General features: G+C 48.1%; 1 protein-coding gene across 3 annotated transcripts in view; it reads right to left on the bottom strand.

The window, feature by feature from the left end:
* Positions 1 to 324: 324 nt before the first annotated feature.
* The window catches only part of LOC141741559 (exocyst complex component 3-like), a 41,573-nt gene continuing 15,058 nt past the window's right edge, over positions 325 to 26,839 (bottom strand). Inside the window, exons 2-13 of one of the 3 annotated variants that reach the window (XM_074582396.1) lie at positions 25,672 to 25,998; positions 23,417 to 24,011; positions 21,605 to 21,722; positions 17,253 to 17,327; positions 14,956 to 15,056; positions 13,818 to 13,910; positions 12,395 to 12,527; positions 11,068 to 11,178; positions 9,367 to 9,522; positions 6,198 to 6,319; positions 4,436 to 4,615; positions 325 to 2,483 (exon numbers count right to left, since the gene is read on the bottom strand). In XM_074582396.1, the coding sequence (XP_074438497.1) occupies positions 4,441 to 4,615; positions 6,198 to 6,319; positions 9,367 to 9,522; positions 11,068 to 11,178; positions 12,395 to 12,527; positions 13,818 to 13,910; positions 14,956 to 15,056; positions 17,253 to 17,327; positions 21,605 to 21,722; positions 23,417 to 24,011; positions 25,672 to 25,998 (2,006 nt within the window). In that variant the 3' untranslated portion in view covers positions 325 to 2,483; positions 4,436 to 4,440. The remainder of the gene's footprint in view (positions 2,484 to 4,435; positions 4,616 to 6,197; positions 6,320 to 9,366; positions 9,523 to 11,067; positions 11,179 to 12,394; positions 12,528 to 13,817; positions 13,911 to 14,955; positions 15,057 to 17,252; positions 17,328 to 21,604; positions 21,723 to 23,416; positions 24,012 to 25,671; positions 25,999 to 26,839) is intronic. The other 2 variants (XM_074582398.1, XM_074582397.1) reach the window with 2 other exon arrangements.

Raw genomic sequence — 26,839 nt, 5'->3', positions numbered from 1 at the left:
ATCCCTCCTCCCCCTTCCCCACAGCCTTCCTTCCCCTCCCTGACCACCTCAGATAGCCCCAGCATCCCCTCTGCTGTCACCTCCCGTCCCGGGGAGCCACTGGGAGCCTCCCCACACACCATCTGCTCTCCCCAGGCGACTTGCGGGTGGCCGAGGACATCCCTCCCACACCATCTGCCTCCACACCAGGCAGCCTCTCCCCATCACCCCCCCATCCCCACCCAAACCGATGTCCCCAGGCCCTCCAGCTCAGGAAAACTTCACGCATGCCACCAGCCTCAAACCTCATGGACAAATTCAAGTCTTTATTAGCCCTGCTGCACGAGTGGATGGTCTGCACAGGGTGGAGAACCTTGCCGCTAAGAAACCTCACTGAAAGTGCTGCTTCTCCAGAGACACAGAGAGAGCAGAAGGTGCTGCCCTTCCCCTGCCCACCCAGCGAGGACAGGCACAGTGGCAGCTGTGATGGGGCAGGGCTTGTCCTCAGCCATCTCATCCGCAGGGTCAGTAGCGGCAAGCCCGGTGACCCTCACCGATCCCAGCCACTGCTTGCAAGCAGAGCATACCCTCGTCTGACAGCAAATGTCAAATGGCAGAGACGTATGTAGCAATCGACATGGACATGGCAGGAGCCATCCACATGCCGTGGGATTATTTTTAGCCTGGCCGTGATCAAAATGTCAGAGGGGGTTTTTATTTATTTTCTCTGGAAGGCTCGTTGCTTGAAATCCCCATCGGCAGAGGCTGACACTGACCCTGCTGTCGCAGCCGGGTCTGTCATCCCTTCCCACCCTTGAAAAAAACATGCAATTAGGCAGGAGGGGAGGGTGACTTGCTCAGTTGTGCCCAGCAGGGCTGGCACCCTTGGGAGGGCAGGCGTCCATCCAGCCCCACAGCCCGACCCGCGCCCACCCGGCCAGGCTGCAGCTCCACCAGCTCCCCACGTCCCGGCAAAGGTCTCACTGAAGCTGCAAGGAACAGCTATAAAACGCAAGGGACGCGGGAGCTGGGCCTTTGAAGCAGACATGCAGACAGGAGGGGCAGGCAGGCCACGGGTCGCTCTCGCTGCCCTTTAACGATGCGAGCGTAACGATGCCAAGGTCTCATGGTACCCCAAAAGCCCACCGAGGACTCCCTGGAGATGGAGCAGCCTGTTCCTTCTCGCTTCCCTGCCGCTCGCCCCACGCTCAGCGCTGTGCCAGGAGGAAAGTTCACGACAATTATAAACCTGCCCCAGCTCCTGTCAAGCTCACAGGACCCCGTCTGCGTGGAGGGCTCCGGGCGGACAAGTTGCCCCTGCGCAGGACACCCGTGTCCCCGGGGTGACAGCAAGAGCACGGCAGAGCGTGGCAGCACCCACCCGGGTCTGCGCGTTCCCAAGGTCCCAGGGCCTGATACATCCCCTGCCTCGCACGTTGGCGGGTTACGCACAAATTTGCCCCTTTTCTTGTTGGGGAAGCAGATTGAAGGGGAAATGGCTGCTCAGAAAAACACTGGCACGCCTGAGGTAGCAGAGGTTTTTTGCTTGTTTACATGGCCAGAGAGGAGCGGTAATGGCCTATATTAACACAATAGCAAAGGAGGGCCTTGAACCAAATCCAGCTTGGAGATTGTGACCAGTCCACAGATAACTGGGAAGAAAAGTCAGTGTTTTCCCGGCGGAACTGCCTATTTACATCTGAAAACAGCACAGACCTTGCCCGGAGGCTGGGACAAACAGCTCCTTTCATTGCCTGCTTCCCATGAGGCTTTCCCCTCCCTCTCCAAGAGGAAATTTCCAGTAACTGAGGTATAAAAATGAATGTAAAACTCTGCTCCAGAGCCAGCTGTAAAACTCATATGGGAAGAGTTCCCCATCCCACAGCCAGCACCACGGCAGGCTGCCCCCAAAGCCTGTCACAGCCTTTGTGTGTGGGGAGCAAGGGAAGAAGCAGCTCTCTCCATCCCTCCTGGTGCAGGTCAGGCTTCAGGGGGTGGATCCAGGTGCCCAAACCCACAGGCACCACCGACACCATGGGCTAGGCAGGATTCCCTAATGGAGGGTCCTGGGTCCCTGGGGGAGGTTGTGATGCCATGTCATCTGCTAGGACACCGTGTGGTGCAGCAGTCCCTGGTTTTGTGTGAGATTGCATGAAACGAGGGATGGAAACAGAGAGAAATTTGGCAAGGGAGAACCTTCCTCCTCCTCCACACACCACCATGCCACATCCTGGGAATAACCACCAGGACTCAGCTAAGCGGCAATCTCTAGGAAATTTTGAAGGAATGTCTTTCCGCCATATCCCATTCATCTTCCACCTGGACTTTGCATAGAAACATTTGAGCCATGTGGTTTTCCTACAAAAGTGCAGGAACTGTGTCTTCCACAGCTGTCAGGCTTCTCTGTGCATCCGACTGTCCCCGACCGTCCCTGAAGCTTTCAAGGAGCTGTGATTGCAGATGTTGCCACGTGGGAGCGAGACCTCATGTTTCTCCCAGCAGGCCTGAGGGAAAGCAAGAAAAAAGCTGGGTAATTAAATAGCACTCATCAGAACACGTGCAAGAGTCAAACAGCAAAAACATCCCTCCTATACACAGACTCCTGCATAAAGCTGTATCGATATTTACCTGCTGAAAATCTCCAGGTTCTGGGCTACTCTGGCTAATACACTGCACGGGCCTGCAGCTGTGGGCAGCATCCCCGCTGCTCCCTGCCCACTCTCGCCAAACCTGCTCACTCCTCTTCTGGGAGGTCATTTCGTGCTGACGTGAGACAACCAAAGATAACAGCTTTCCAAAGTCCTCCCAGCTCCACATGCAGAAGGGACAAATAAGCACAAGTATTGTGCTCCTGGCTGGGAGAAAGGAGATGAATCCCAATGTACCCGCAGGTCACACCCCAGAGCATGGCAGCAGAATAGCAGGGCTGGGATGGAAGCAGGAAGGTGACCTTCCTTTGAGCACATCCCGTAACTGATTTCACCGTTACTGCTACCCTTGAGCTCGGGTGAGGCTACCAACCTGTGCTGCACACGTGCTTCCACTGCAGCCAGGTCTTCTGGGATTTGGGAGCCTATTTACCCAAAGGATTTCAGCAAAGAGGAGATATAGTGACTTACAGTGTTTTAAAAACATGTTCCTGAATATCTTTTCTGAAGTGAAGGTGATGCCATGGGTAATTTCTTTAAAGGAGGGTATAAAAAGTAGGTGGCTGATAGCCAGCTCATTATATCAGGATCAGTTTTCATTAGGAAGGGAAAGCTTGTGTGCTTATTAATTGTTTTTCTAATTGCTTTCTCTCCCTGCTACCAGGGTAGCCCGCTGTCTGCTTGTGCCTGGAGGCCCCAGGTCAGAGTCCTGTGTAACTCATCCCTGATCTGCTAACATGGGGAACTATAAATAAATGGTGACACCGGAGAGCGGAGGAGGAGGTAGAAAGGGACTGTGTTTCTCAACCTGAGATACTCAGTCTAGTCAGCTTATCCAACAGCAGGTGACTGGTGACAGTCTAAATATTAACCGAGGGGGACTATTTCTGAGAGCTGAGGGCTCTGGCCTGGCAAAGCTAAAATAAAATTCTATGGCTCTGAGCTAGAGCTGGACAAATTTGGACTAAAAAGAAGTGGCAGATTATTTAAAGTGATGCAAACAGCTGCATATTCTCCAATAAGAAGTATTTTTAAACTATGAGAACCTGCTTAGTTTTGGGATTTGCTGCAGCTTACCCCAAAAAAATAAAAATTTCCAATTTGCGACTGCAAAGGAATCCCTTGGGAAACTCGAAGGAGATTGCAGGTGCTCCAAATGAGCCCTAGCAATTCACGCCAGGGGATTTAAGACCTCACAGTGACAGTCATCCCTCTGACTTTTATCCCTCCTCCCTTCTGCCACCGGCTGCTGCTGCCAGCACGGAGGGGGCATGCACAGTCACCTGAACAGGACCAAGTCGGGCTTAATTAATACAGCTCTGGTGGAGGGGGCAGCAGCGGGGCTCACACATCCCTCCCCTCAGCACCAGGGAAGCAGGAGGATCAAGGAGGAGAAAATCCCTCAGCACGCCCTGTCAGGAGGCAGCAGCACTTGCCTGGGAGACCCTGCCCGTGCACACATGGTAAGAGCTGGGAGGGAGGGGATGCTGCCGAGAGACCTTGCTGCAAGGACACACAGGCGGGAGTGAAGGACCACCGTCAGGAAGAGCCCTGTCTTCTCCTTTGTCCCTGCTGTAACCTGAATCACACACCTAAGCATTGGGTGCCCTGCACTGCCTACAACACAGTGCTTCATGCCATGGAAATTTGCAGGTGGAAAGAGGGAAATAGAACTGGCGTATACAGCACTGAGGACCTCGGGGAGGTGACGCTACAGCCATAGTTGTTCCACCTCCCTGAAAGCAAGGAATGCCTACGCCCGTGCAGGTATGCATGTTACACACACGCACGCTCACACACGCGCTTACCTTTGCTAACAGCAGAGGCAGCCACAGAGTCCATATTTTCTAGGTTTTACTTCTATATCTGCAAAAAGCAAGTTTGCTTCTGATTCCCTGCAATTATCGTGAAACGCCTTCAAGAGAGCAGCTCTGTCTTCTCGGCTGAGTGAGTCTTTCATGTCCAGCACTGCACTCAGATGTTCCTTCCTTTCCAAAAGGATAAGAGGGCAGGTCAGTGAACAAGTCAAGGAAAAAAGCTTGCTTCCTATCGCTCCATTCTGCTGAAACAGACCAAAGATTGGAAGCTGTGGAGCTGCTTTTTGACACCCTCTGGCCACCTAGCAAAGAGGAGGCCACATCACAAGCGCTGTGTGGGAAATGGCTGAGCCCAGTGCACACAGCATCCTCATGAAACTGTGGAAATCTTCAGCTCAGGTTTCTCCTAGAAAAGATCGGTATCCGCCATTATAGGTTTCGGCTAACTCTGCATTTGACCATTTGGAAGCACTTTGGTATCTTTTCTCTCCTCAAATGGAGCTACTTCTTGTTCATCTGGAAGGCTACAAGATTTCTGTTCTACATAGCATTGCTTCGCTGAGCGGGGCCACACTTATCAGGCTGATTAACAAACAGGGCAAATGGATCCAAGCCAAACAGTCTTAAACAGACGGGAATCTGCTGAAATCGAGCATAGTGCATCTACTCACACCAGTACGACCTCCTCTGGGATCTGGATCAAAATAATATTCTTCTGAGTCCTTCCTATGCCCATTTCCTATACTACATCTATATTTATATAAATATATAGTTGCAGAAATATATTACTGTTTATATATGTGTGCATATATATAGTAAAAGAATAAGAATTGTTATGCTTTAGCAGTTTAGCAGTTTTTTAGCTCAATAGCATCTTCAAAAGTAGCAAATGCTTAGGAAAAGTATATGGAAAACAGACAAAGCATAACATGATCTCTCTTTGTCTGTCTTTTTTGTTTTTTTTTGGCTTCTGGCAATCTGCAGTTTAGGGGCTTCCTTCGCTGGGGGTTATATCATGACTGTCATGTTGAATAGGCACTGAAATAATTATCTACCACAAATTGTCTGCTCCCCATTTGAAGCTATTCACACGTTTGGCCTGAATAGCATCCTGTGACAGAGCGCTCCACACTGTAATCATCTTAACTTGGAAAAATACAGTCACTAGCACAAGACATCAGAACAAAAAATAGACGTCATAAACCACAGACTTTGGAACAAATGCAGTTAGCTAAGATCTCACTCCCTAACAAAAGTTGGGTTTCATCTCTGTTAACAGCTTCCTGTGAGAAATGGAAGTGCATATTCTTGCTGAATACACCTAGGATTTTGTGGAAATTGTTATACCTAGAAAAGGACCGGTGAAGTGTTACAGCCAAAAACGAAGTGCTTCGAAGTTATGAAATGCCTGAGTTTAGGATGTTCTTGAAACCTACATTTGGCACACACGTGCCTGTAAATTGTGCACTCAGGTGGTATTTTTCCACAGCATTCCTGCTTTGTTGACAGCCATTTCATCCATCCTTCACCTTTACAGAAGGACATCTCAACTCCACTGGTTAATGTCTGGCAAAGTTATAAACCACGTTAATCAGCATCTGCAAATAGGCAGCACTGAGTGCATTCAAAGGTAAGTATTGTGCCTGGCCCAGCACACTGCAAAAAGTATCGCAGGACTAATATTGCTGTAGGTCTTCTGGTGGCAAGTAGTCATGTAAGAAACTACAAAAGTCAAACCAATAAAAGACCTTACCTTAGATCAGGAAATTCTTTGAGAATGGGCAGAAGGGCTATTTTCATCCCCTCAGCATCGGAAGTTTGAATAAGTTCTAAAATTGCTTTTACAGGATCCTTGAGGGGACCAGCTGCAGGACCCTGGCGAGAGAAGCAAAGGTGTGTTCAGGGCAAGGGAAGCAACGTACAACATTAAGAGCTGGACTCCTATCAGACTGGGGATCTCACTGCGTGGGTTAGGAGCTTTGCCGGACTGTCTGTGCATATACAGAAGCCTATTTTCCCTCCAGGGTAGGAGAAAAGAAACTGGAGTGTAGCCACAGACTGCTTCCGGGGAGGCTGGGTGACTACCTTCAGCAGCGCAGAATCCCCTCCTGCATTTCCTTTGGCAAAGTAGGCAAACGTACCTCATTTTTCCCTACACCACCTATCCTCTTAAGCCATTTCACCCTTTGGGAAGCGGTTTGCTTCCGGAGGCAAGCACAGTCCTGTACCTTTGTGAAAACAAGCTGCGTTGGCCAGACATGATGGCATTTCTTCTGCCCTGGAGCACGCCCAGGGACAGAAAAGTGCCCTTGGGGAGAGGGTGAAGGGACACAGACCCTCTAACAGAAAAAGAGAAAAAATGGAAAGCAGGGCTAGACGCTGTAAAGGATATGACATGGCTGGTAGATGCTGCATGTGGTCAGCTCCCTCTAAACTGGAGCACACAGAAGAAGAAAGCCTCGTCAAGAAACACACGACATTTTTAGCAAAGCCAGAGGAAGCAGAATGCGGATGAACTGCCAAGAGAGAGCTTCAGGTCTTGCTCACATTTTTCATCGGTGCGGTAATGCGATTAAATTGCTTCCCTGAATTATTGATGCCATCACGTCAACAGAGACTCTGTGACAAAGCAAACCTGGAGAACGGGCTGCCAAACTGGGGCAGGAGAAGCCCAGGTTCCCCTGATCTCCCCGGGGCATTAGAAAGAGCAGACCACCTTCTTGATGCAGCTCACCTCCGCATTGAACATAAATTAAAAAAAAAACAGCAGTAATACTCAAAGACAGCCTTCTGTCTCTTCCTCTGCACTGCAGACACACAGCATGTCTAGCTCTGCACAGTGCACAAGCTGTGCTCAGCTCCTAAGGCACCGATACTGTACAGCTTCCTACCCGGCAAGCTCCCTGTTACAAAATGCTAATTAATTTGACGGTGTCAGATTTAGTTAAGCCTATACAGACAGGCAAGGTCAGAGGTAAACAGCCTGCAATCTAAAAGCACAAAAAAGATGTGTCTTGTCAGCAGTGCTTAAGTGCCTTTGACAGGTACCGCTCTTAGGAGAGCAGCAAGGTATTTCCTAATGTGCTTTAAGGAGGGAGGGGAAGGAAGAGCCTGACGAGAGGGCAGAGCAGGGCAGGGAGCAGGTGCAGCCTGTGCAGCAACTGCACGATAAATCCAGTCTGCAGCAGAGCACATAGTTTGCATGCATAACCGCGTACCTCATTTGACTGAGGATCAGGCTGTCCCCTGCAAATTGCTTATGCGTTTCCTCCCCGAGGTTTTCAGTGCTCCCGCATCCAGTGAGGAAGCGAACAGACTGAGGACGCAAGGGAAACAGTTCTAACTAAATGCAGGGGTTTTTCACCCAAGCTGCACGTAGGGTTTTAGTAGATAATTAGATTTCCTGTATCTCCTTTACACTATAAAACCAGCTTTCCTTGCACGTTACATCCAAAGCTGATGCTGAGCACAACATCACTGGTAAACTTCAGAGTTAAGATCAGAGAATCCTTCTGCTATTCCCACCGGCTCAATTGCACAAAGCATTGACTTGACTGTGATTGATCACTCCAGGAGAGGTGGGACTTCAGCTAAAAGCGCTGCCCGCTTCCAGCTTTCCACCATGAAACTAATGCATTAATTGTAATGGGTCTAAGACGTTTTTAGAGAAGCCTGCAGACGATCGTTTTGATTTCATTTTATTCTTTGGACAAAGTAAGAATTGCTGACAAATTACTTGCAGGGGGACTCATCTAGGAGAAAATAGATTTCTAGTCCCTAGCACTTAAATTTGCAAGTCATGAGAATGACTCAGAATTTATGAAATTATTAAAACCAGTAAAGCTGAGATTTTTTTTATCTGCTCTGTCACATCTGAGTCCTGTTACCAGACAACTTTTGCAATTGCCCAGCCTTTTAGAAAGTGCAATGCCTGAGCGCTCTCAGCCTGCATTTGCAAGAAAGCTGTGCCAGGGGCCATGGCAGCGATTCTCCGGCTGGAGTGGCTGCAGGAGGGGCTGCTGCTGGCATTGCAGTCCTTGCCCTTGGGTAATCAAGAGACCCGTGTGACAGCCTGGTGGCATCTGCAGATGCCGTGTGCAGCACTGCCAATTACACCAGATTACGAACTGAGCAAAGAGGCTTTTTTAAGCTTCCGAAGTCACTTCTGCAAATCAGACCTATCATTTTTCCACAAGTTTTCTCCAAAGGTGTGACTCTGCTTTAACACCCAATCTATCCCTTCTGCAATGCGTCTTTACCTCCTAATGGTGTGAGGTGTTTACCCCTGCAGGAAGACTCGTTCTTCCCTGCAACCGTCACCAACCACAACAGCATCAGCGTATTTCCGCCCGTGAGGAAACACTGCAGCACAGGAAAATGGCTCATGCAGCCATCAGCCCAGCTCCGAGGGGATGCAAAGGGCCTGCAAGGAGGGAGGAGGCTAGATGGAGGGGTAACAACGCACACCACATGTCCAGGGAGGAGCAGCATCCGGGGCAATTCATGGAGAAGGTGAAGATGTGGAGCAGCTGATTTGGCTCATCACCCCAAAGGCTCAAGGCAAAGCACCGCGGGGGAACACGGCTCTTCCTCTTCTGCACCCCCACGCCATGTACCAAAGGCTTGCCTGGGGGAGCTGACAGCTTTGGAGCTGTCTTACCAACTCAGAGGATCATGCCTCGTTCTTATTTCAGTGGCAGGAGTGTGAATCTTGCCTCCTCTAGTCACACATTTCAAAACTATAAACTAACAGCTTCTGGCAGATCAGAAGGGCCATCAGCACATCTGATTGTCATTTCTGTGAAGCTGGATACCACTGCGGTAAGACCGCTTAAGCTTTTCTGTTGCTTTCAGAGCCTTTTCCTCTGCTGGTACTGTTCTTGATGACAGAACGCAAAACCATAACCATATCAAAGACTTACTAAGCACTCTTTAAAGAAGGTTTGCAGCATTCTATGATCTTCTTCTATCTTGCTGACAATCCTCCTCCTCTGCACAGAAGATGGTTTCCTGGAAGTGGTCAGGAGAGCCTGCACATATTCTGTAATAATGATGATGTTGACAGCCTTGACGAGGGCCTGTTCCAGAGCAAAGACGACCAAATTAACTTCCCTGTACTGAGCAAGGACCAGACCATACCTATAGGACTCTGACCAGTGTGGACAGGGGATATAGGGCCCATGCAGATGCTGTTCTGTTTCTCGGCTTAAGTATCCCTTTAAAACACCTGGTCTAATGCACAGACTACCTCCAAGCTGTATTTGAATGGCATAAACATTGATGATAAGTGTGGAGACATCCAACCAAAAGCAATGGGACCAGTTAGCTGAGCAAGAGGACGCTCATGCTCCGGAGCAGCCATGACACTTGGCTTAGCCCCAGGTGTCGGGGGCTGAATAGTTGGACTACAGAGAAAGACAGATCCAGCCTCCCTGGAGCATCCCCACTAGACACATCCCAGGGCCATGTCCTTGGGCACACAGTTGTGTCTGGGCAGAGAGAAGTCACCTGAGCATCTCTGAGCCCAGCCACTACCTGCTGAGAAACTCCAGCGCCGAGACCACGTGGTGCCTGAAGGGGAAGGGGGAGCAAGCGTTTCTAAGGGGAGATGGGCTGCCGCACAGAGACCACGTTTTCATTAGCAATTGAAATCAGAGCGGTTTTAGGCCGCAGTCCAAAGGTACAGGAAATCCCCAGCCCTGTCCCTACCAGACAAAGCAAAAGACAGACAGCTCTGGCACAGCGCTCCACCACCGAGCTGCTGCCTGCGCCAGCACTAATGTGACATAATGTCCAGTGACAGATTCTGAACAACAGCAGAATAGCTCCTAATTTTTTCTGTTCCATTACCTTTTTCCACCTTTCAAAATGTTAATTAAAATCGGCACTGACAAAGAGCCTGCAGACCTGGCAGGGTAAGAGACAGGGAGTCCAGCGTTGAGGGGGACACGTGCGGCACAGGTAGCAGCAGCAAATCCACGCTGCGTGCAAAAGAGGGTAACTCAGGTACCAATCTCACTGCTGAAGACCCAGACTCAAGGGTGTCATGAGACTCTAGACAAGTTGTTTTGGCTACTGTAAAGGGGAACAAGCTTAGGTACTCTGTGAGGTTGTTCTTCACCAACCCTGGCATGTTTAAAACTCTACCTGAGAGACTACGCCCTTTGGGGATCTGAACCTTTCACCTCTCTGTGTCCGCCCTCCATCAAAGGGATTAATATTCCTTACAACTAAAGTTGAAGCACAGTAGAAGCTGAGAAGATTTCCAATATAATGGTACTGGGGCACTGGTAGGATCAGAGATGGACCAATGCTCCCACTCTATATTGGGAGGTACATTCAGTTTTCACATCTCTTCACTTGTTGGTTTCTCTTCTGAGATTACAGAAAGGTTGTAGCTGTCGCAGTGAAGAAGATATCCAACTCCGTTGGATAGAGGAACTGGACTGAGACCCCTAGATCTTTAAAAGCCCTTTTAACAACAGACAAAACTGTATATTAATTGAAATTAATCCAAAATTGTTAGATTAATGTTCAAACACTGTGCCATCCAGAGGTTCAAGGAGTAGTTTTAGTGATTTCCTGAGTACTATCTTGTTCTTACTTTCTTATTTATTTCTTACCTCATATGTGTCTGTTTTTTTCTTCCCAAATGCCAAAAAGCTTTGCTTTAAGGATTCAAGGATGTGGTCAAAACCACTGTCACATTTTTTGAAGTGTTCCTTCAGCGTTCCCTGAGGAAAAGGGACAGACAGAGTCAAAGGGTGCACATGTAAAGACACAGCACAAACAGAAACGGATTATTGCGCTTTTGCTCTTTCTGCCCTTGGAAACAGACTCCTCCACGAGCTGCAGCGTCCTGTGCCTTCCTTTCAAAGAAAAGCAAAACATGAAAGAAAGAAACAAACAATTCAAACTCAGGAAGGATGTATTAACTTCTTAAGCCCAAACCTGGAAGACAAAAACTAATGAAAAATGGGTGCAATAGTTCTAATCTGGGGATTGTGTAAAATGTGCCCCTGTGGACGGGGAGTGCAGGAAGAGTCAGCCATTCTGTGCCCTTCCGCTCCAGCATCCTGCTCCCAGCATGGCCATTGCCTCTTCTTCAATGGGGAAGTATAAGGATGATTTAGCAGGCAGGCAGGGGATAAACTCTGTCTTTCACAATTCAAGACCTGTGTCGACACAGCCAGAGAAGGTCTGAAAATCTGAGCCCTAGGTCTCCTGTCCCTCCCCAGAGTTGTCCACGCTCTCTGCCAGAACCACCCCCAGCTCCTGTCCTGGCATGTGGGCCCATGGGACAGGCTGGCAATGAGCTCTGGGGACCGAAACTGCACAGTGTGGCCAGGGTTTCTTTTGTCATTTTCCTTTTGCTGCCTTCAGAATGCTCGAGGGAGCCTGTGCAATGAGCCTGAAGATGCTCAGGGGACCTTCCCACGGAAACGCATAACACCATGCACTATTAGGAGCCTGGAATTGTGTGTTATCTAGACATGGAGTCCAGGACGTGAAGGGCTAATAGTCTAATATTAGAAAGTGTGAAGGGAGGGGAACTTATCCCAAGGGAGGGATATATTTCTGGTCAACCTTCTCTACATCCTGACTACCCACCACAGCCTTGGGCTCTGTGAGTTATCACTGCCCCAGGAAGATACTTGGCTGCTGGGGATGAGTAGGTACCAGGGACGTTCAGCCCTTGGGGTGTGGGTACCCAGGGGCAGCATGGGGTACCTATTTGTAGCACAACAGCAAATACTACAAACAGTGGAACGGGGATCTCAAAAAATGGAAAAGATGAAGCTGTCAATATATAGCTGCAGACAAGGCAGAGGAGGGTACAGGGCCTGAAAATCAAACTATGGTTTCACCGTTCCCAAATCAGGACATGAGAGTGAAGTCCGTGCCTGGCCTACAGTCTGAAAACACTGTGTTAACGTGGGTCTCCCATACCTTGACTTTAGAAGTGACTGTCTGCAGAAAATGCTCCGTAATCCCATCTTCCATCCTGTCTAGAAATCCATTTACCTTAACATCCTGACCAGTGCTGGCACTGCAAATATATGTTAGCTTATGCCAGACAGTCCTGTTAAAAAAAAAAGGGGGAGATATGTAAAGTATTGATCAGATGAAATCAGGCTATTCTCTCAGTTAAAAATTCTTCCTACAGTAACCAACACGACCGCCTGGGTAATTGAATGGAGACATGGTTAGGTCCAGGGCTAGCTCAGTGACCCACATATGTGCACCCATCTTTTGGATGGCTCTCATTAAGATACTGCCACAAGGACATGAAAGCTCAATGCACACAAATGACACTTGCACCCATCCTTAGTGAGATTAGATAAGTAAAAGTCCTAGTATTTTCAAAAATGAGTCTGGGTGAGCATCCTGTGTGCCTCCGACACCCTACAAATACAAGATGAACAATTATCTTCCGTCAGAATGGTCTTCAAGTCAGCTGGTTAAAATTATCACCAGCTTGAAACCAGACATTTTACTTTCTGGAAAAGCTCAGTGTATAACTAAATTCTCAGTATCACTGTAAAGAACTACATAAAAAAGCCTCGTCAGTATCCAGTCCGCGATCCAGCGTCAGCAACACACAAATACATCAAAGAAAACAGCTACCTAGGCTCAACGCAAGGCTCCAGTGTCAAGTAAATGCTGTGCGTATGCTGGATTTGGGCGTTCTGCTGACTCCAGAGATCCCCAGATAATTTTACACAGGAAGAAGAGAAGCAACCTTGTTTTCTCCATCCCTGCAAGCACTTCTGAAATTAGCTCGTAGGTGCAAACAGCCTCCCCCACCCTTCTGTGCGCTTTATTGCTTCCCTCCTTCCTCCCAACCTCAGGGAAAGCCTGGCATGTTCGACAGGGTTTCATTCAGCAAAGCTCTTAAGCTTGGGCTTATCTTGAAGTGCGCTAGCATGCACATCTCAGTGCAACGTTTATGAGGTTTTCTAATGAGGGAGAATCAGGCCAGGGAGAGGAACCACATTGCAACACACAGGAGGGTTGGTTGGGATAATGTCGCCACATACAACATGGCATTGCTGCCTGCCTCCTGCCCAGGGCCGTGGGCACCAGGAATTGCGAGATGGTGGACCACAGGCATGTGCAGGGAGCAGGCGAGATGCAGCAGTACCACACTGCCAACGCAGCAGTCCTGTCCCCCTCCCTCTTGCAGGGGCAGCTGGGACAGCTCTGAAGGGGTCTTGCTGACCGCAGCTGGCTCCCTCCATGCTTAAGGGTCGGTGTGAATGGGGTTGGACGACCAGCTGGAGGCAAGGCTGACCCCATAGCAGAGTTAAAAGAAGATCAGACAGCAGAAAATGCATTTTGCTCCGCATGTCACCAGGGTCTGGTTTCTAACCTGAGAATACAGCAGTTCTCCAGGATTCGTAAGCTGCTGCAGATCCCAGGGCAGCCATCGAGCTGGAGAGCGCTTCTTACTTCATTTTCGTAGCTAAATGAAAACAGGAAGACTTATCTTTAAGCTAGTGTGCTCCATAACACATCTGACAGCATTAGCCCAGCAGCAAATGGGAGAAATATTCTGTGATTATTTGTCTTTACAACATGCACTGTTTCACTCCTTAAGGCAGGGTCTACAAGAGGACAAATACAGTCTCTGTCCTGCCCAGCTGGTGAGGAAGGAGAGCACAGGAACGGCAGAGGGAGAGCCCTTGAGCAGCCTGGGTGCCACTACTAGGGAGGGAGAGGCAGGAGGTTCATTTTGCCATTGCTGTTGCTGCTACACTTGCTTCTGGGAAACAACTTGGGCTTTGCCGATAAAGCTGCAGAATAAAGCCTCAGTGTGTATGAATAACCCACAAAGTCTATTGACTGCTTCGTCACAGCTTCAGTCACACAAAGGGCTCCTGGACAACTCCATTTTATAGGGATTTCCTTCCCCTCATAATGTGAAGGGCCAAGGTTCTTAAATCAAACCTCCTTCTGAAATTTTCACCTACAACCAGCAGCACTGGCATTTTCTGCTCTGGGTGATACACAGGGAGGGAGATGCTCAAGAGCAAAAAGCAGATGAAGGGAGACAGAAGAAGTGGTAAGAGGGCAGAAGATAAGAAGAAGACATTCATCCTCCTCTGAGAAAACCTCCTCACCCTCCCAGGGAGCCATCAGAAAGCACCGTGCCTGGGAAGCACAGCCAGGGTAGGAAGAGCCAAGCCTGGGCACTGGCCACGTGGCTGCCCCTCTTTCTGGTTGTTTTTAAGGTCCAAGACTCTCCAGAATAAACATCCCCCAAGGCTTTAACCTGTCCAGGCAAGTCTGGGTGCACTTTGTTCCCTCAGCTTTACTCTGACAGCAAATGCTGAACACATAAACAGCAGCGAAGCGCTGTTCCTCTAGTAACAGCTTTATGGGAAACAGCCATTAAAGTGGGGCAATGGCAGATCTGGGTGAACACAGCATCACCAGTTGCTTCATCAGGATTTCTTTCTTTTGAGTACTGAGGATGTTGCCAAGGAGGAAAACAGCATTATTCCTACCTCTCCAGGAACCTCAGGCACTCCTCCAGGCACACAGCTTCCACCTTCTCGCTCAGGCTCTCACTGACAAGCCCGGCAGCCTTCATCTTCTCTGTTAGAATCTGTAGATTTCAAGGCATGAGAGGAGAGCAGAACAAAGCCATTTGTTCCCTGTGCAGTGAAAGGAATACATCCCATCCCTCACCCTACTGCAAATCCCTCTGCCTTCTAGGCAACAACTTCTGTTTCAGTTTTGAGTGCCCTTGTGGAAATAAAAGTGGGTTTTAGGAGCCTGATTTTAATGCCTGATCCTACACACCTTTGCTACTGCTGCTTTCATTGCGGTCAACAGGAGTCAAGTCCTGCGCTCGGGGGAAAGCCTGTCCCTGCAGATGTTCTCTGCTAGCAACGTCCAGCCTGGCAGCTCAGCTCGTATGAAGACCTGTCATCTGCAGGAGCACCTGCACTTCTATCTGACTCACCCTCACAGATAAATTTCTGTGCACCCACCAAAAAAAAAGGTTAGGCAACTCTAACAGTGTGCCCTGTGCCTCTGCCAGCGTCTCTACCGGGGACGTCTGAAGAAGACAGGTGTCATCTTCCCCGCCACCACCGCTCACGCCTGACACGGCAATGTGTGTTAAACCCTAAGGCACCTGTCTCGCCCCACTGATCCCAGTTGGGTGGCCGAGGTGCCTGCAGGAGGTGGGCTGTGCCAGACAGCTAGAAATCCACCCCATATTGGGCAGGCTTGAGCAGGTGGCAATTTAATGCTGCCCATTAGTTGCTCTGTGGAAACAAAAGCTTGCAAGGAGAGGAGAGCCAGATGGATAAAAGGAGACAGATGGACTCATATGCTGTGCTCTCCCAGTGCTCTGGGAAGCGTCAGCCAGAGACAAAGGGTGACTCACATCATGAATGGGTTTTTCCACTGCTCACAACAGATGTAAAAGTTCACTCAAAGGGACAGGATAAAATATGCCACCCCAAAGCATAAGGAAACCATGGCTGATGAGTTTCCATGACACCTTGTTTATTTTCTATATCTGATTTTTAAGTGTCAGCCTCAGAAAACTGAGGAGGCAGTAATTTCATAAGGCTTGCCTATTTATCCAGGCTTTTCCATCACCTACCCCAGAGCATTCAAACCTGTCAGTTACATACACAACAGAGCAAAACTACTCGCACTGAAGCATGGCCAGATGTTGCAGATAGGAGGGCCACAGCATTCAAACCAGGCTTTGGCCTGGTCCCCATTAGAAACCTTTGCTCTGTCAGCCAGAAGCTGGGGAAAAAAAAAAAGCCAGTTCGGTAGCTAAGAGCCACCCTAGCACAAGTACATCACTGAGTACATCACTGCTCCACCGCTCCAGTGGGTACAGGGCAAAGCAAGGGAGCAGTCCCCTCTGTGAGCTCTGCACTTGGTGCCTGGCTCTGAGTTGGGCCAGAAAAGCCAGTTTTTGACAGTTAAAGCTGTATCCTCACAAGGAAGGCCAGCTGCTGTTGATCTACAATGCCTACTGCCAGCACTCAACAGGATGCCTGAGGTTGTCTGCCATCCCAAAGGACCATGGGGCTACTTCCCTCTCTCATGACCTGAAACAGGGCTGCTGCTGGGGTGGCGGCAGTGGACAAGAAAGACACAGTCTCAACAGTCACAACCTGCCCCTGATCTCTAGCATCACTTGAGTCCACATGTAAGCTCCCGGATTTATTTTAAGCCTTCTGCGGGTTTTGATCCAAACGCCCTCTGGCCATGGTATGTACTGCTCATAAATCAGCAGAGTGTGCTTCTGCGATGCCCTGCGAGCACTCGGCTTCGCTGGGCTCTGAAGTAATCCCTTGTGCTGCCTGCCCCGTCGGGCAGCAGTCGCGGCTGTACCCAGCACATAAGCAGGGAGCAAGCTGCCTGCGGTTGCACTGCCAGGTACGGGGACGCTCCATGGCTTGGCAACTCTTGCTGCTTTTATAGAAGTGCTCTGCCAAACTCACACAGAGCAGACCGGTTAACATACACCATGACTTTCCAAAAGGTTATATGAAAATCCCGGTGCATATATGAAAATGCAACTTCAGCTTGAATCAGCTGATCTCGGGGTTGTCCTTTTTTAGTTTCGTTTTCTTTACATATGCACAACAGAAAAACAGGTTTGGGAGCAAACAGATGCGGTTTAAGGATGGCAGCTAACTTGCATGCTTTTAACACACCAAGCTTAGCCCAAGACATGCAAAACTGGGTCTTGCCAAATACCCAGGCACTTGTGTGCAAAAACACAACTGCCACAAAACATGAGAGCTTTCAGTTTCCCTCGGTTTACCTGAATGACTGCAGCATCTGCACAAGGGGGTTTCCCAATATCAAAGGCTTCTTTCAGGGCTTTCCCTACTTCCCTCTAAATCGTAAAAGAAAAGAAAAAAGAACAGTTGAGGTACAATGGCATTCGTAATGAGTTAGGTTTCCCAGTCTCTCGTTATGCATTTGGACTAGATGAATTTCTGCCTCTATTTTTTTGTTCATCTCGTTTAGCCCAAAGCCTGGCTATTTTCCAGCTGACCTAATAACATTGTTCTGTTTTGTTCTACATTGTTTGTTTGAGTTTAAATGATTTGCAGCTTCCTTTCATCCCAGTGTCAGCTCGGGTTATCTACAGTCTTCCCTGGTTAGCTTAGCTCAAACGAAGGCGCCCACACAGCAAAACAACGCTTAGACACAACGCTGTGCTGCCAGCTACTGTAGCTGAGATTTTCCACCCTTCCTAGCTCCAACTGGCACCCACATAAACCAGCCAGTGCTAATTAAAAGCATTCTGTCACTTGAGCAGGGACTTGTGAGGGCAAAGAGGAGTTGGGTTAGTGTTTAGAGCTACTGTCACTGTGAGATGAGCCCCATGAGGCTGCATGATGGGAAATTTCCCAAGACTTGGCTGGCTTGTGTTAGTTTGAATGGACTGTAAAAACAAAACTAACACTGCAGGGAGAGGGCTTATTGCTTAAAACATGATCTGACCTTTATAGAAGCTTTAAACTCAAAAGCCTGACTCGCTTATTTATTCTTCCACTTCTGCATCGTTCTCTAAAGAAATCGAAAGAATGTAAAGTCTGATCTTCCATTTTTGTCTTTGTTCTTTTCTGGCTGATGCATTAGGAAATTTGTGGCTGTCACTGAAGAATTTCATCAAAGGTATAGTCAAAACAACTGCTCTACCATACTCATTGAAAAGCGTTAATCAAAGACAAATAAGTAGTTGTAAACAACCCAAGAAAAATTCCTTTCCTCCCGAGTGCCATCACCTGACTGGGAGAAATTGCGTGAACACGATGTGCTGAGATAACACATCCCAGCCAAGCTGCACAAACACTTCTAGCCATGCCCCAGTTGCACAGTGAAATGTGTCAGCTTAAGCCAACACGAAGCTCTTGCTCTCCAACGGGACAAAGCACGCATTTAGTTAGTAACTGCAAGGCAATAACTTGTTGAGCCAGAGTACTTAGTTGCTTTGGATCAGATGATGTGTCTGAATTAGCACGAGCTTGCCTGTTTGTAGCTTTTGTGGTGACACCAGCACCTCAGGCACCAAAGCTCCAATGTAGAGAGGACCAGAATTTCTGCTGTAACAAACAGGCCCATAAATAACCTCCAGTTTCCTTGTCCCTCCCTGTCTCACCAAGACGTGGTACCCCATGCTGTAAAAGCTTCAGGCCCATGGGTGGCCAGCCCACCGGTGCTGACTGCCCAGCCAAGCACTTCCCCTTCGAAAATACAAGGGCTGAGTTATAACTTGGGTCCCTCATCTGTCCAGCTGTTGTTTTAAAACATGCAAGAATTTAACATCCTTGAGACCTCTACATCATTATCAAGTGCAGTCAAAATTGTGTAAGACGCTCAACATGGGTGGGGGCACATCAGTGACACACAGGCGGGCAGGTGGGCAGAACAACCACACAGCCTCATTCGTTTGGGCAGCAGCAGGTCCTTGGCCCAAATTCTCCAAAGCACATGATCTTCTCAGTCCTCCTTTTGGCTACTTGAAAAAATAGAGGGAGGGAGGGAGAAAGAGATGGAGGGAAGAAGCCACAAGACCCACAGATCCTTTTCAGGTCTGTCTAAACCCCCCTCAGGCTTTTGTCCAGGTGTGCATGTCCCCGGTCCTGTCATCTCCGTTTTTGGATAAAGAGCCAGTTTTGAGCTGAGGCTGCAGAAGCAGGGAACAGAAAGTTCATTTTCCACCTCTCAGTATCAGAATTAACGCTGGTGTAATGCTTGAAGGTTTGCCTTGCACTCACGTCAAATTCCACAGTATCGGAAGGGCAAGGGTGACACATCGACAGCCCTATTGACAGCAACATCATTTCCAGTTCACCAACCTTGCAACCTAAAGGCGCAAAGCCCCCTTGCCCTAGACAGGTCCGGGCTGAGGAAAAGCCACCTGCATGCTGGCGAGTCCCCCGCAGTGGTGTTTGGAAGTGGTTTTGAGCCCCACGTGGTGTCTAAGCTCTCAGCACGTTCAGATGTGGTCACAGTTCTCATCGCTCATTTCTGTTTAAAGTGCTTTCAGTTTGCACAGATATCAGGCCGGCACTCCCAGTGCCAAGCCAGGTGTTCATAGGCAAAGCAGACCATGGCTTATTCTGGTCATTCTATTTTCATTTAGAAAAATGTAGTCATGCATTGAAGTGGCAAAACCCGCAGCATGTGATTTACAGTCACAATTACATATTACAATTGCTCAGAGATAACTGACAGGATATTTGCTCAATAGCAGCTTCCTGCATATTTTAAAAAATGAAGGGCTGGAGTACGCTGGAAAAAGAAATAGAGGGATAAGGCAGGTTTTATAAGCTATGCCACTGAGCTGAGTGAAGAGACATCCATTATTTTTCCGTAGGAGTCAGCTCATGTCCACTTAAGCTCATTAGCTTGAACCTCGAGCTGGTCCTAAACTGGTCAGATTTGAAGCAAGCTGCAACGCTGCTGTACTACACTCTCCAGCAATTACAGCTCTGTTCTTCATGTACAGTGTGGCACCGTATAGAGCTGTGATGCTTCCAGATCCAAGGTGGCATGAAAAGATGCAGCCAACTCAGGAGAGCATGGCACAAGCGCTCAGAACCACTGCCAGATCTAGGTGAGCTTGCTCAGCGCATGGTGTATCAGGAAAGCAGAAAGCCCATGGTTAAAAGCTTTCTCCAGCTATTACATTAGAAGAAACTTAAAAAAGAAAAGAGTTAAATTCTCCCTCATTGTTAGTCAGCATCTCTGAGGGCTTGTCAATGACTCAGTGACATGCTCTAAGATAACCTCACTAGCACTACTCTGAGTAAAGTCATTTCCTTCATTGAAATATGTGCTAAAACCAGAACTTAAGAACATGTGGTCTTCCCCAGGGTAATGATTAGAAACAGCCCATAAAGATGCTTAACGTTAAACGCTGAAATCAGTAGGTTTTAAGCATGTTGTCACCAGCTGGCACCTCTACTCCAATGCTTGGGACTACCTTCATATTCTCGTTCAGAGAATACGTCTTGAGGAAAATCTCTAATTTAGAGTATTTTCCCTGGGGTGATTCAGCAGTTTGCCATGGAATTTCCCCTCTTCTGCTCCCCAGGGGCTGGTGGAAAGGGAAAGCAAGAGAGATAAGTGTGGTAACTCCTGCTGCTGCATTTCGGCTTTAGCTGAATCTAAAAGGCCCCGCTGAGTTTTACAAATAGCATGGTTTCCCCTGGAGTTCCCCGTTGCTATGGCGCGTCTTTCCTGCTTCATTTGCATCCCACACGTCTCAACAGCATTCTTCAAAGGGTGTGCTTCACTGAGAAAAGTAGGAGATCCTGCAGCCCTGGAGCTGAGGTCACCTGTGGGATCGCAGGGCAGGATGCCCCGCTCCGACCTTACAGGAGGGGTGTGCCGGGTGTGCACCAGCTGCATGGTTTCTTGTGCTGGGCTCTGGAAATAATCTGTGCTATAACCTCAGCAGTGTCCATCCAGCAGGCTGGAGAGGGCTGTGAGGCGTCTACAAACAGAAATCCAGCAGCCTCAATATCCTGCACAGCTGAGGCCATTAAAAAAAAAAAAAACCAACTGTTGCACACTGTGGGCTCATTAACAGCTGGAGAGAAGATGAAGAGCATCTTGAAATGGCCCTCAATAAGAAGTGGATTTCACCCACAGCCCCCCTTTCCTCCAGATGCATTGGCTTCTGAGCAGAGTGTATTGCAGCACTATGAAGGTGCAGCAATGGGATGAAGAGAGATTTGCAACTATTCCAGCAACTCTTTGCTAAGGATCAAGGACAGGGCAGCATCCCTTTGGCAGAAGAGCATCACTGGCAGAATCACCATCCCTGGAGGTGTTTAAAAAAAGGGTAGATGGGGCACTTAGGGACATGGTTTAGAAGTGGCTTTTGTCAGGGTAGGTTAAAGGTTGGACTTGATGATCTTAAAGGTCCCTTCCAACCTCAGCAATTCCATGATTCTATGATTCTAAGACAGTCATGGATCTTTATACTTGGGCTCTGCAATGAACCTTGGCCAAGATGGAGACCTTGGGGCTCACGCACACCTCGGCAGAGCTGGCTCAGCAAGCAAGGGAGCGGTTAATTTAACAAGGGAATTCCTTATTTTAATACCATGGGAATAAAACAGGCAGATTGGGGTAAAACTCCTAAGTTCTTACCCGGGCGACTGCAAGTAACTTTTCCTCAGTCTTCAAAATAATCCACACGAGACACTGTACACCAAGGGAAAGGCTGTGCTGGGGGGTCTGCCCAGGTCTCAGACATGTCTCGCTGCCACTGTGTACAGAAACAAGAGCTCAGCCAGAGGAGCAGCTTCCCGCTGGTCCACAGCCCGTCGCCCACCTGGCACCCCCTGCTTGGCACCACAGCCTCACGCTAAGCAAATGGGGTGCCCTGCAAGCACCCGGCAGTGGCTGCAGTGTTGGGGCAGCCACAAGACGGTAGATGATCTTCAACATGCCCTTTCGCTAGCTATTCTTTCGTCCTGTTTCTTTTCCTTCTCCCTATATTAACTGCCCAAATTACACTTTTCGCTCGCCGTTTCCCTCTGCCCTGCTGCTGAATTCCTTCTCAGGCTTGGCCAGAGTCACCCAGGCACACTTCCACGGATGCACAATTTTACAAGTGTCACATATTCTCTCTGAATGGAATGAAAAACAGCTATATACCAGGACAACTGCATCTACACAGGAGCTTTCGTTAAGGTTGTAACTGTACTCAGAGAGGAAAAGACAAATAGTTAAGTCTGGCATCTCTGCTCTTCTCATTTCCACTTTCTTCACTACCTTCTGACTTGAATATAGTCACTGCCTGCTATTGTGTTTTTTTTTTTCTTGAAAGAATTCAGCATTTGCATAGCACATATTTTTTCCTATATTTGAGCTTTTCATTATATATTTGCATTAGCATAATTATTCACCTCCAATGTCACTTAAGTTTTCAATATTTCATCAACCCATTACTCATTATCTAACCAAAGTTTTACCAATTTAAACCCACAAAAGTAGCAGTTCAAGGGATGTACACTGGCCACGTGCCTCCAACATGTCTGAGGACAGAGTGCACAGCATTTACCCACTACCCTGCCTCCTTCCTTCGGGAGCTGGTGAGGGAAAGAGCCCACCTGATGAACTGTTTATGAGCTACTCAAGTGCTTATAAGTGTAATTAATACAAGGAACAGAGAAGCTCTAGGCTTGGATGGAAGCAATCAAATAACCCCAGGGCTGAAAATCATTAGGACATAAGTAGATTGGAGTTGTCAAGTAGCAAAATAACCATGGACACAGAGGATTAAACACCTCATCTACCATTGTCATACAAAAAGAAATCACAAGGCCCAGGCTTTGATGACACCCACAGGATTTGAATTCACATCGGGCCAAAAGGTCCCAGATGTGCCGCTCTTCAGATCATGGGGAAAGCCACGTCCGTTTTCCCAAGCTTGGGCAGGAATGTAATGATCTGCTATATGTTTTTCCTGAGATCTGAACACTAATGCAGGAAATATGGGAGTAACTAATCAAACTACAAGCCACATAAAGCAGCAAGAGAACCAAGGAGACGACAAGAGAAGTCCGCAGAGCAGAATGCTGAGATAAAGGCAAGAGAAAATTATTCTGGAGTAATGAGAGTATCATGGGCCTTGCTAAAAAAGGCTTAATGCGAGAAAAGAAATTTTTCAGGAAAGCACGACACTGTGCATGTCCAACAGGAATCCAGCAGAGAAACACCTGCCTGACTCAGGTAAGCCCCTAAGCTTAAATCCACTAAGGATTTAGAAAGAGGCAGTACTGCAATGAAAAAAGGCTCTGATTCTGAGAGCACAGAAGATCAAACAGGCAGTTGGCAAGTCTAAACTCAGCAGGAGTCCTCAGCATCACTGCGTTAACAGGAAGCAGGGATTGTGCTCAAAACTGAAGAATAGAGACATAGAAAAAACGTAGAGAAAAAGAAGTCCTTCAAACATACCTTTTGTACATTTTAAGGCCCCATTCATATACTAAAAGACCTTGGCTGAAACTGAAATGCTTCCTGTCAGTAAGCGTGGAAAGGTGAGAAGACAAAGAGGCGTGACAGCAGTGGGTGTAGGTGACGAGCAGTCCTGCTTCCTTGAAGAAACCACTTCTGTGCTCCAGGCTGGGGAGAAACGTCATTTCCAGCTGACTCAGATGCTGTTTCAGTGCAGTCTCATCTGTGTTACTAGAGGAATCAAAGTGGGGAATCTGGGCTGCCATGTACTGTATTAGTTTTTCCTCCAGATCTTTCCTCCAGAAGTTGGGACTCCAGGTGGAAACAGACTCCGTCTCTTGGCTGCTGCCAAGCCACTCTGCTTTCTTCTGCTTCTCCCACTTCAGCAATTCCCCCACCGACTGCAATGGCTCCAGGAACATCCTACCACTTCCACTGAGCGCTTCTCCCACCACAGTCCACATTCGTTCAGCCAGTAGCATATAAAGTGATTCAGACATTCCCACACCATCGTTTCCAGAATGCTCGAGACCATAAATATGATCACAAGCTTCAAAAAATTTTCCTTGCTCAATGAATCCGCAGATGGTTTCCTCTGCAATAGAGAGAGTAACAAGACAACTTGATGTTTGTTCACTCCTCTATAGGACCCATCACTTTAATATCCAAGTACTGAAGTATGTTGTTTTTATGTATCCCAGAACTCCTCAGGATCTACTCAAGATCACCTCACTTAAGGTCTAGCACTAGCATCTCTGTTTCCTCAGGGCAAATGCTTTCTTTCCTTTTTCTGTCTTTCATCCTTTTTCCTCCAGGCTAACTAAGCCTGCAGACTAGTCTTCTGCAGCTTTCTGTCATCATCCCAGTAGACCTCCTCATGTGGGCAATGCAGGTTCACTAATGACAATCTTTCCTTGAGGAATGCACCTTTTGTCCAGAAGAAAAGCATTAGAGAAAGGACATCTTCTGAAAGAGCCAACAGCTGAAAGTCAAGCCTACAAGGAATCCTCTGTCTTCTCAACAGAAACCCTGGTAGGACCAAAGTGCTGAAAACTCTCTTGTAAGGTCCCTCCCTCCTGTTCACAGCCTGGTGTGGCTACACAGAGGGTCTCACTCCTGCCAGCGAGCTCTTGTCTTAGACTGAGACTGCTCTTCGCTGGAGCTTTTTAACTAGGCCAAACAACTACGCGTGCCATTTCACTGAAAGGTGAAAATCAGAAGGTTGGCCGCCTATCTGCAGTGTCTCCGCAATGGGGATTCACGTAACTCCCCATCACTCCCACGTCTGCAAGAAGTTGTGGTGACTGAGCCACTGCCCTAATCACCCCGTCAAGGCAGTTACAAAATCTTTAAAGATGAGAAATTGGAAGGGGAAGCTTTTTACCGCTGCTTGTTTCCAAAGTATCTTACCCATCACACCCAGCCCACCACTAAGAGTTAAATGTAATCTCACAGCAGCCGCACAGAGCTGCAGGTTTTTTCCTGTGCATTTTACAGACGACAAAATTGAGCAACAAAGGGTTAAGAAGATTTGCCCAGAGATAACTGTAGCAGAGCCCGGAGGAAAAATCAAACTTGATGAGAACCCAGGGAAAGTTAAGTAAGGCCAGAAGCAGTGGGATTCTGAAATCAATTCAGGATACAGCTTTGGGTGTAGAGTGAAGAATGAAAGAGCATGAGCTTCCATTATCTTTCACCTGTATCCTAACTTTCCTCTACAAAAACACCTTGGCTGTGTAGTAAGAATTAAATCAAACAGGACTGGAGGGAGACAACGTGACACAAAATGAAGAAGGGTTGATGCAAGGATCTTCAGCAGAGCAATGGGCAAGCTGCTCAGGAGGGGTCTAACAAGCTGCACTCATCCTGCCTCGATACGTACAACACATAGGAAATGTTTACTCGGTACAATCAGCCCTACCTCTCCCTCCCCATCCGTGGAAGAACAGCACAGTCACACCTGACAGGGTGTCAGTCACACGTACATCGTCTTTCTCACAAGACACATCAGGAGTCTTTGCACGGATAAATATAAGAACAGCAAAGAGAAATACTTGTGAGGCAAAGGGAAAATAAAATACAGAAGTTTCCAGAGGAGCAAGTGTACAGTTCAGAAAGGACAAGAACTCAGGTGAAGGATGGGGAGGAGGAAAGTGTAAAGCACCTACTCCAGAAGCTAACGAAAACAAGAGTCTGCAGGGCTGGGAGAGGCAGAGAAAGCCCAGGACTGGACCCAGAGATAACTTCAAGGTTACCTGCAGGTGTCTCTCCCTCCACTTCCTTCCTACTGGTTGCCATCTTCAGCAAATTCCCTGCCACATCCTCACTGCCAGCCTTCTCCTCTGCTGTCTCTTTCCCACTAGCCACAACCTTTAGCAATTTGCCAGCCATGGTTTTCAGTTTCCCTCTCCTCTTGGCTTCCTGCTTCATTCTCTCCTCATGTGTGGTCTTGGGAAGCATCCTTGCATTTTCCCCAGACATTTTCTCCAACTTGCTGCCTCTTCCCACGAAGGCTCCCCAGGAATACTTTGTCTTCCTCATGATCCCAGCAGATTCAGGTGTTTTCTGTCCAACAGGGAATACTATCAGAAAAAAAAAAAAAAAAGGCAAAATGTTAGAAACACTTCTATGCAAGGTGATCTCAGTGGCTGTCTCCCAGCGAAGACTTTTCTTCCCAGATTTATTTTTTTTCCGTGCGGCTACAGGCTTCACCTGCTTTCTAAAAAGTGCAACCTGGTTCCTGCCCACGCCGAGCGAGGACACTTTTATAGGCTGCCACCCCTCTTATGTAATCTCTCTCTCTTCTAGGAAAATAATGTCAAAAACCTCATACACAATCTAACCACAAGCACTGGGGGAAAGCCAGAGGGATTTTCGGCATTTTCTAAATGACTAAAACATCCCCACGCGCTGCCAATTATTTCGATGACAATCCTATCAGTTTAAGGGAGTTGATTATTAATAGTTTCTATGAAGCATACATCACTTTCCACCCACCCCACGCACCCTGGCTGCACCTGAGCTCTTCCTTGGCAAGGAGATCACGCCTGGCTTTGGAGCCAAATTTTTCCCCACCTCCCAGAAAGCCTAGTGTTAGCCAAGAGGGAAGTAAAGCCCCAGAGAAGGGGCGTTGGTTTTCATGTTTTAGCAGCACCATTCGGAGGAGATAAGAGCGATCTCAGCTTTCTGGATTGTGCAATTTTCCAGTAACAATATACACTATTATATATTATTTTATATTTATACACACATGCATAACATTATAGCAATCTGCCATAAACGTGCGCATGCCTGTGTGTGTCCATATGTGTATGCACACATATAGGTCTACGCACCAGCCAACCTCCGCAGTGAAGAGAGATTTATGCCCACTCAGTGCAAGGAACCTATTGGCGAGACCGGGGCTCTTCAAGGTTCTGATCC

This window comes from Larus michahellis, chromosome 4 (genome assembly GCF_964199755.1).
Source record: "Larus michahellis chromosome 4, bLarMic1.1, whole genome shotgun sequence".
Classification (NCBI taxonomy): Eukaryota; Metazoa; Chordata; class Aves; order Charadriiformes; family Laridae; genus Larus; species Larus michahellis.
Note: the sequence above shows the minus strand (reverse complement) of the source record. Positions and strands in the feature narration are given on the sequence as shown.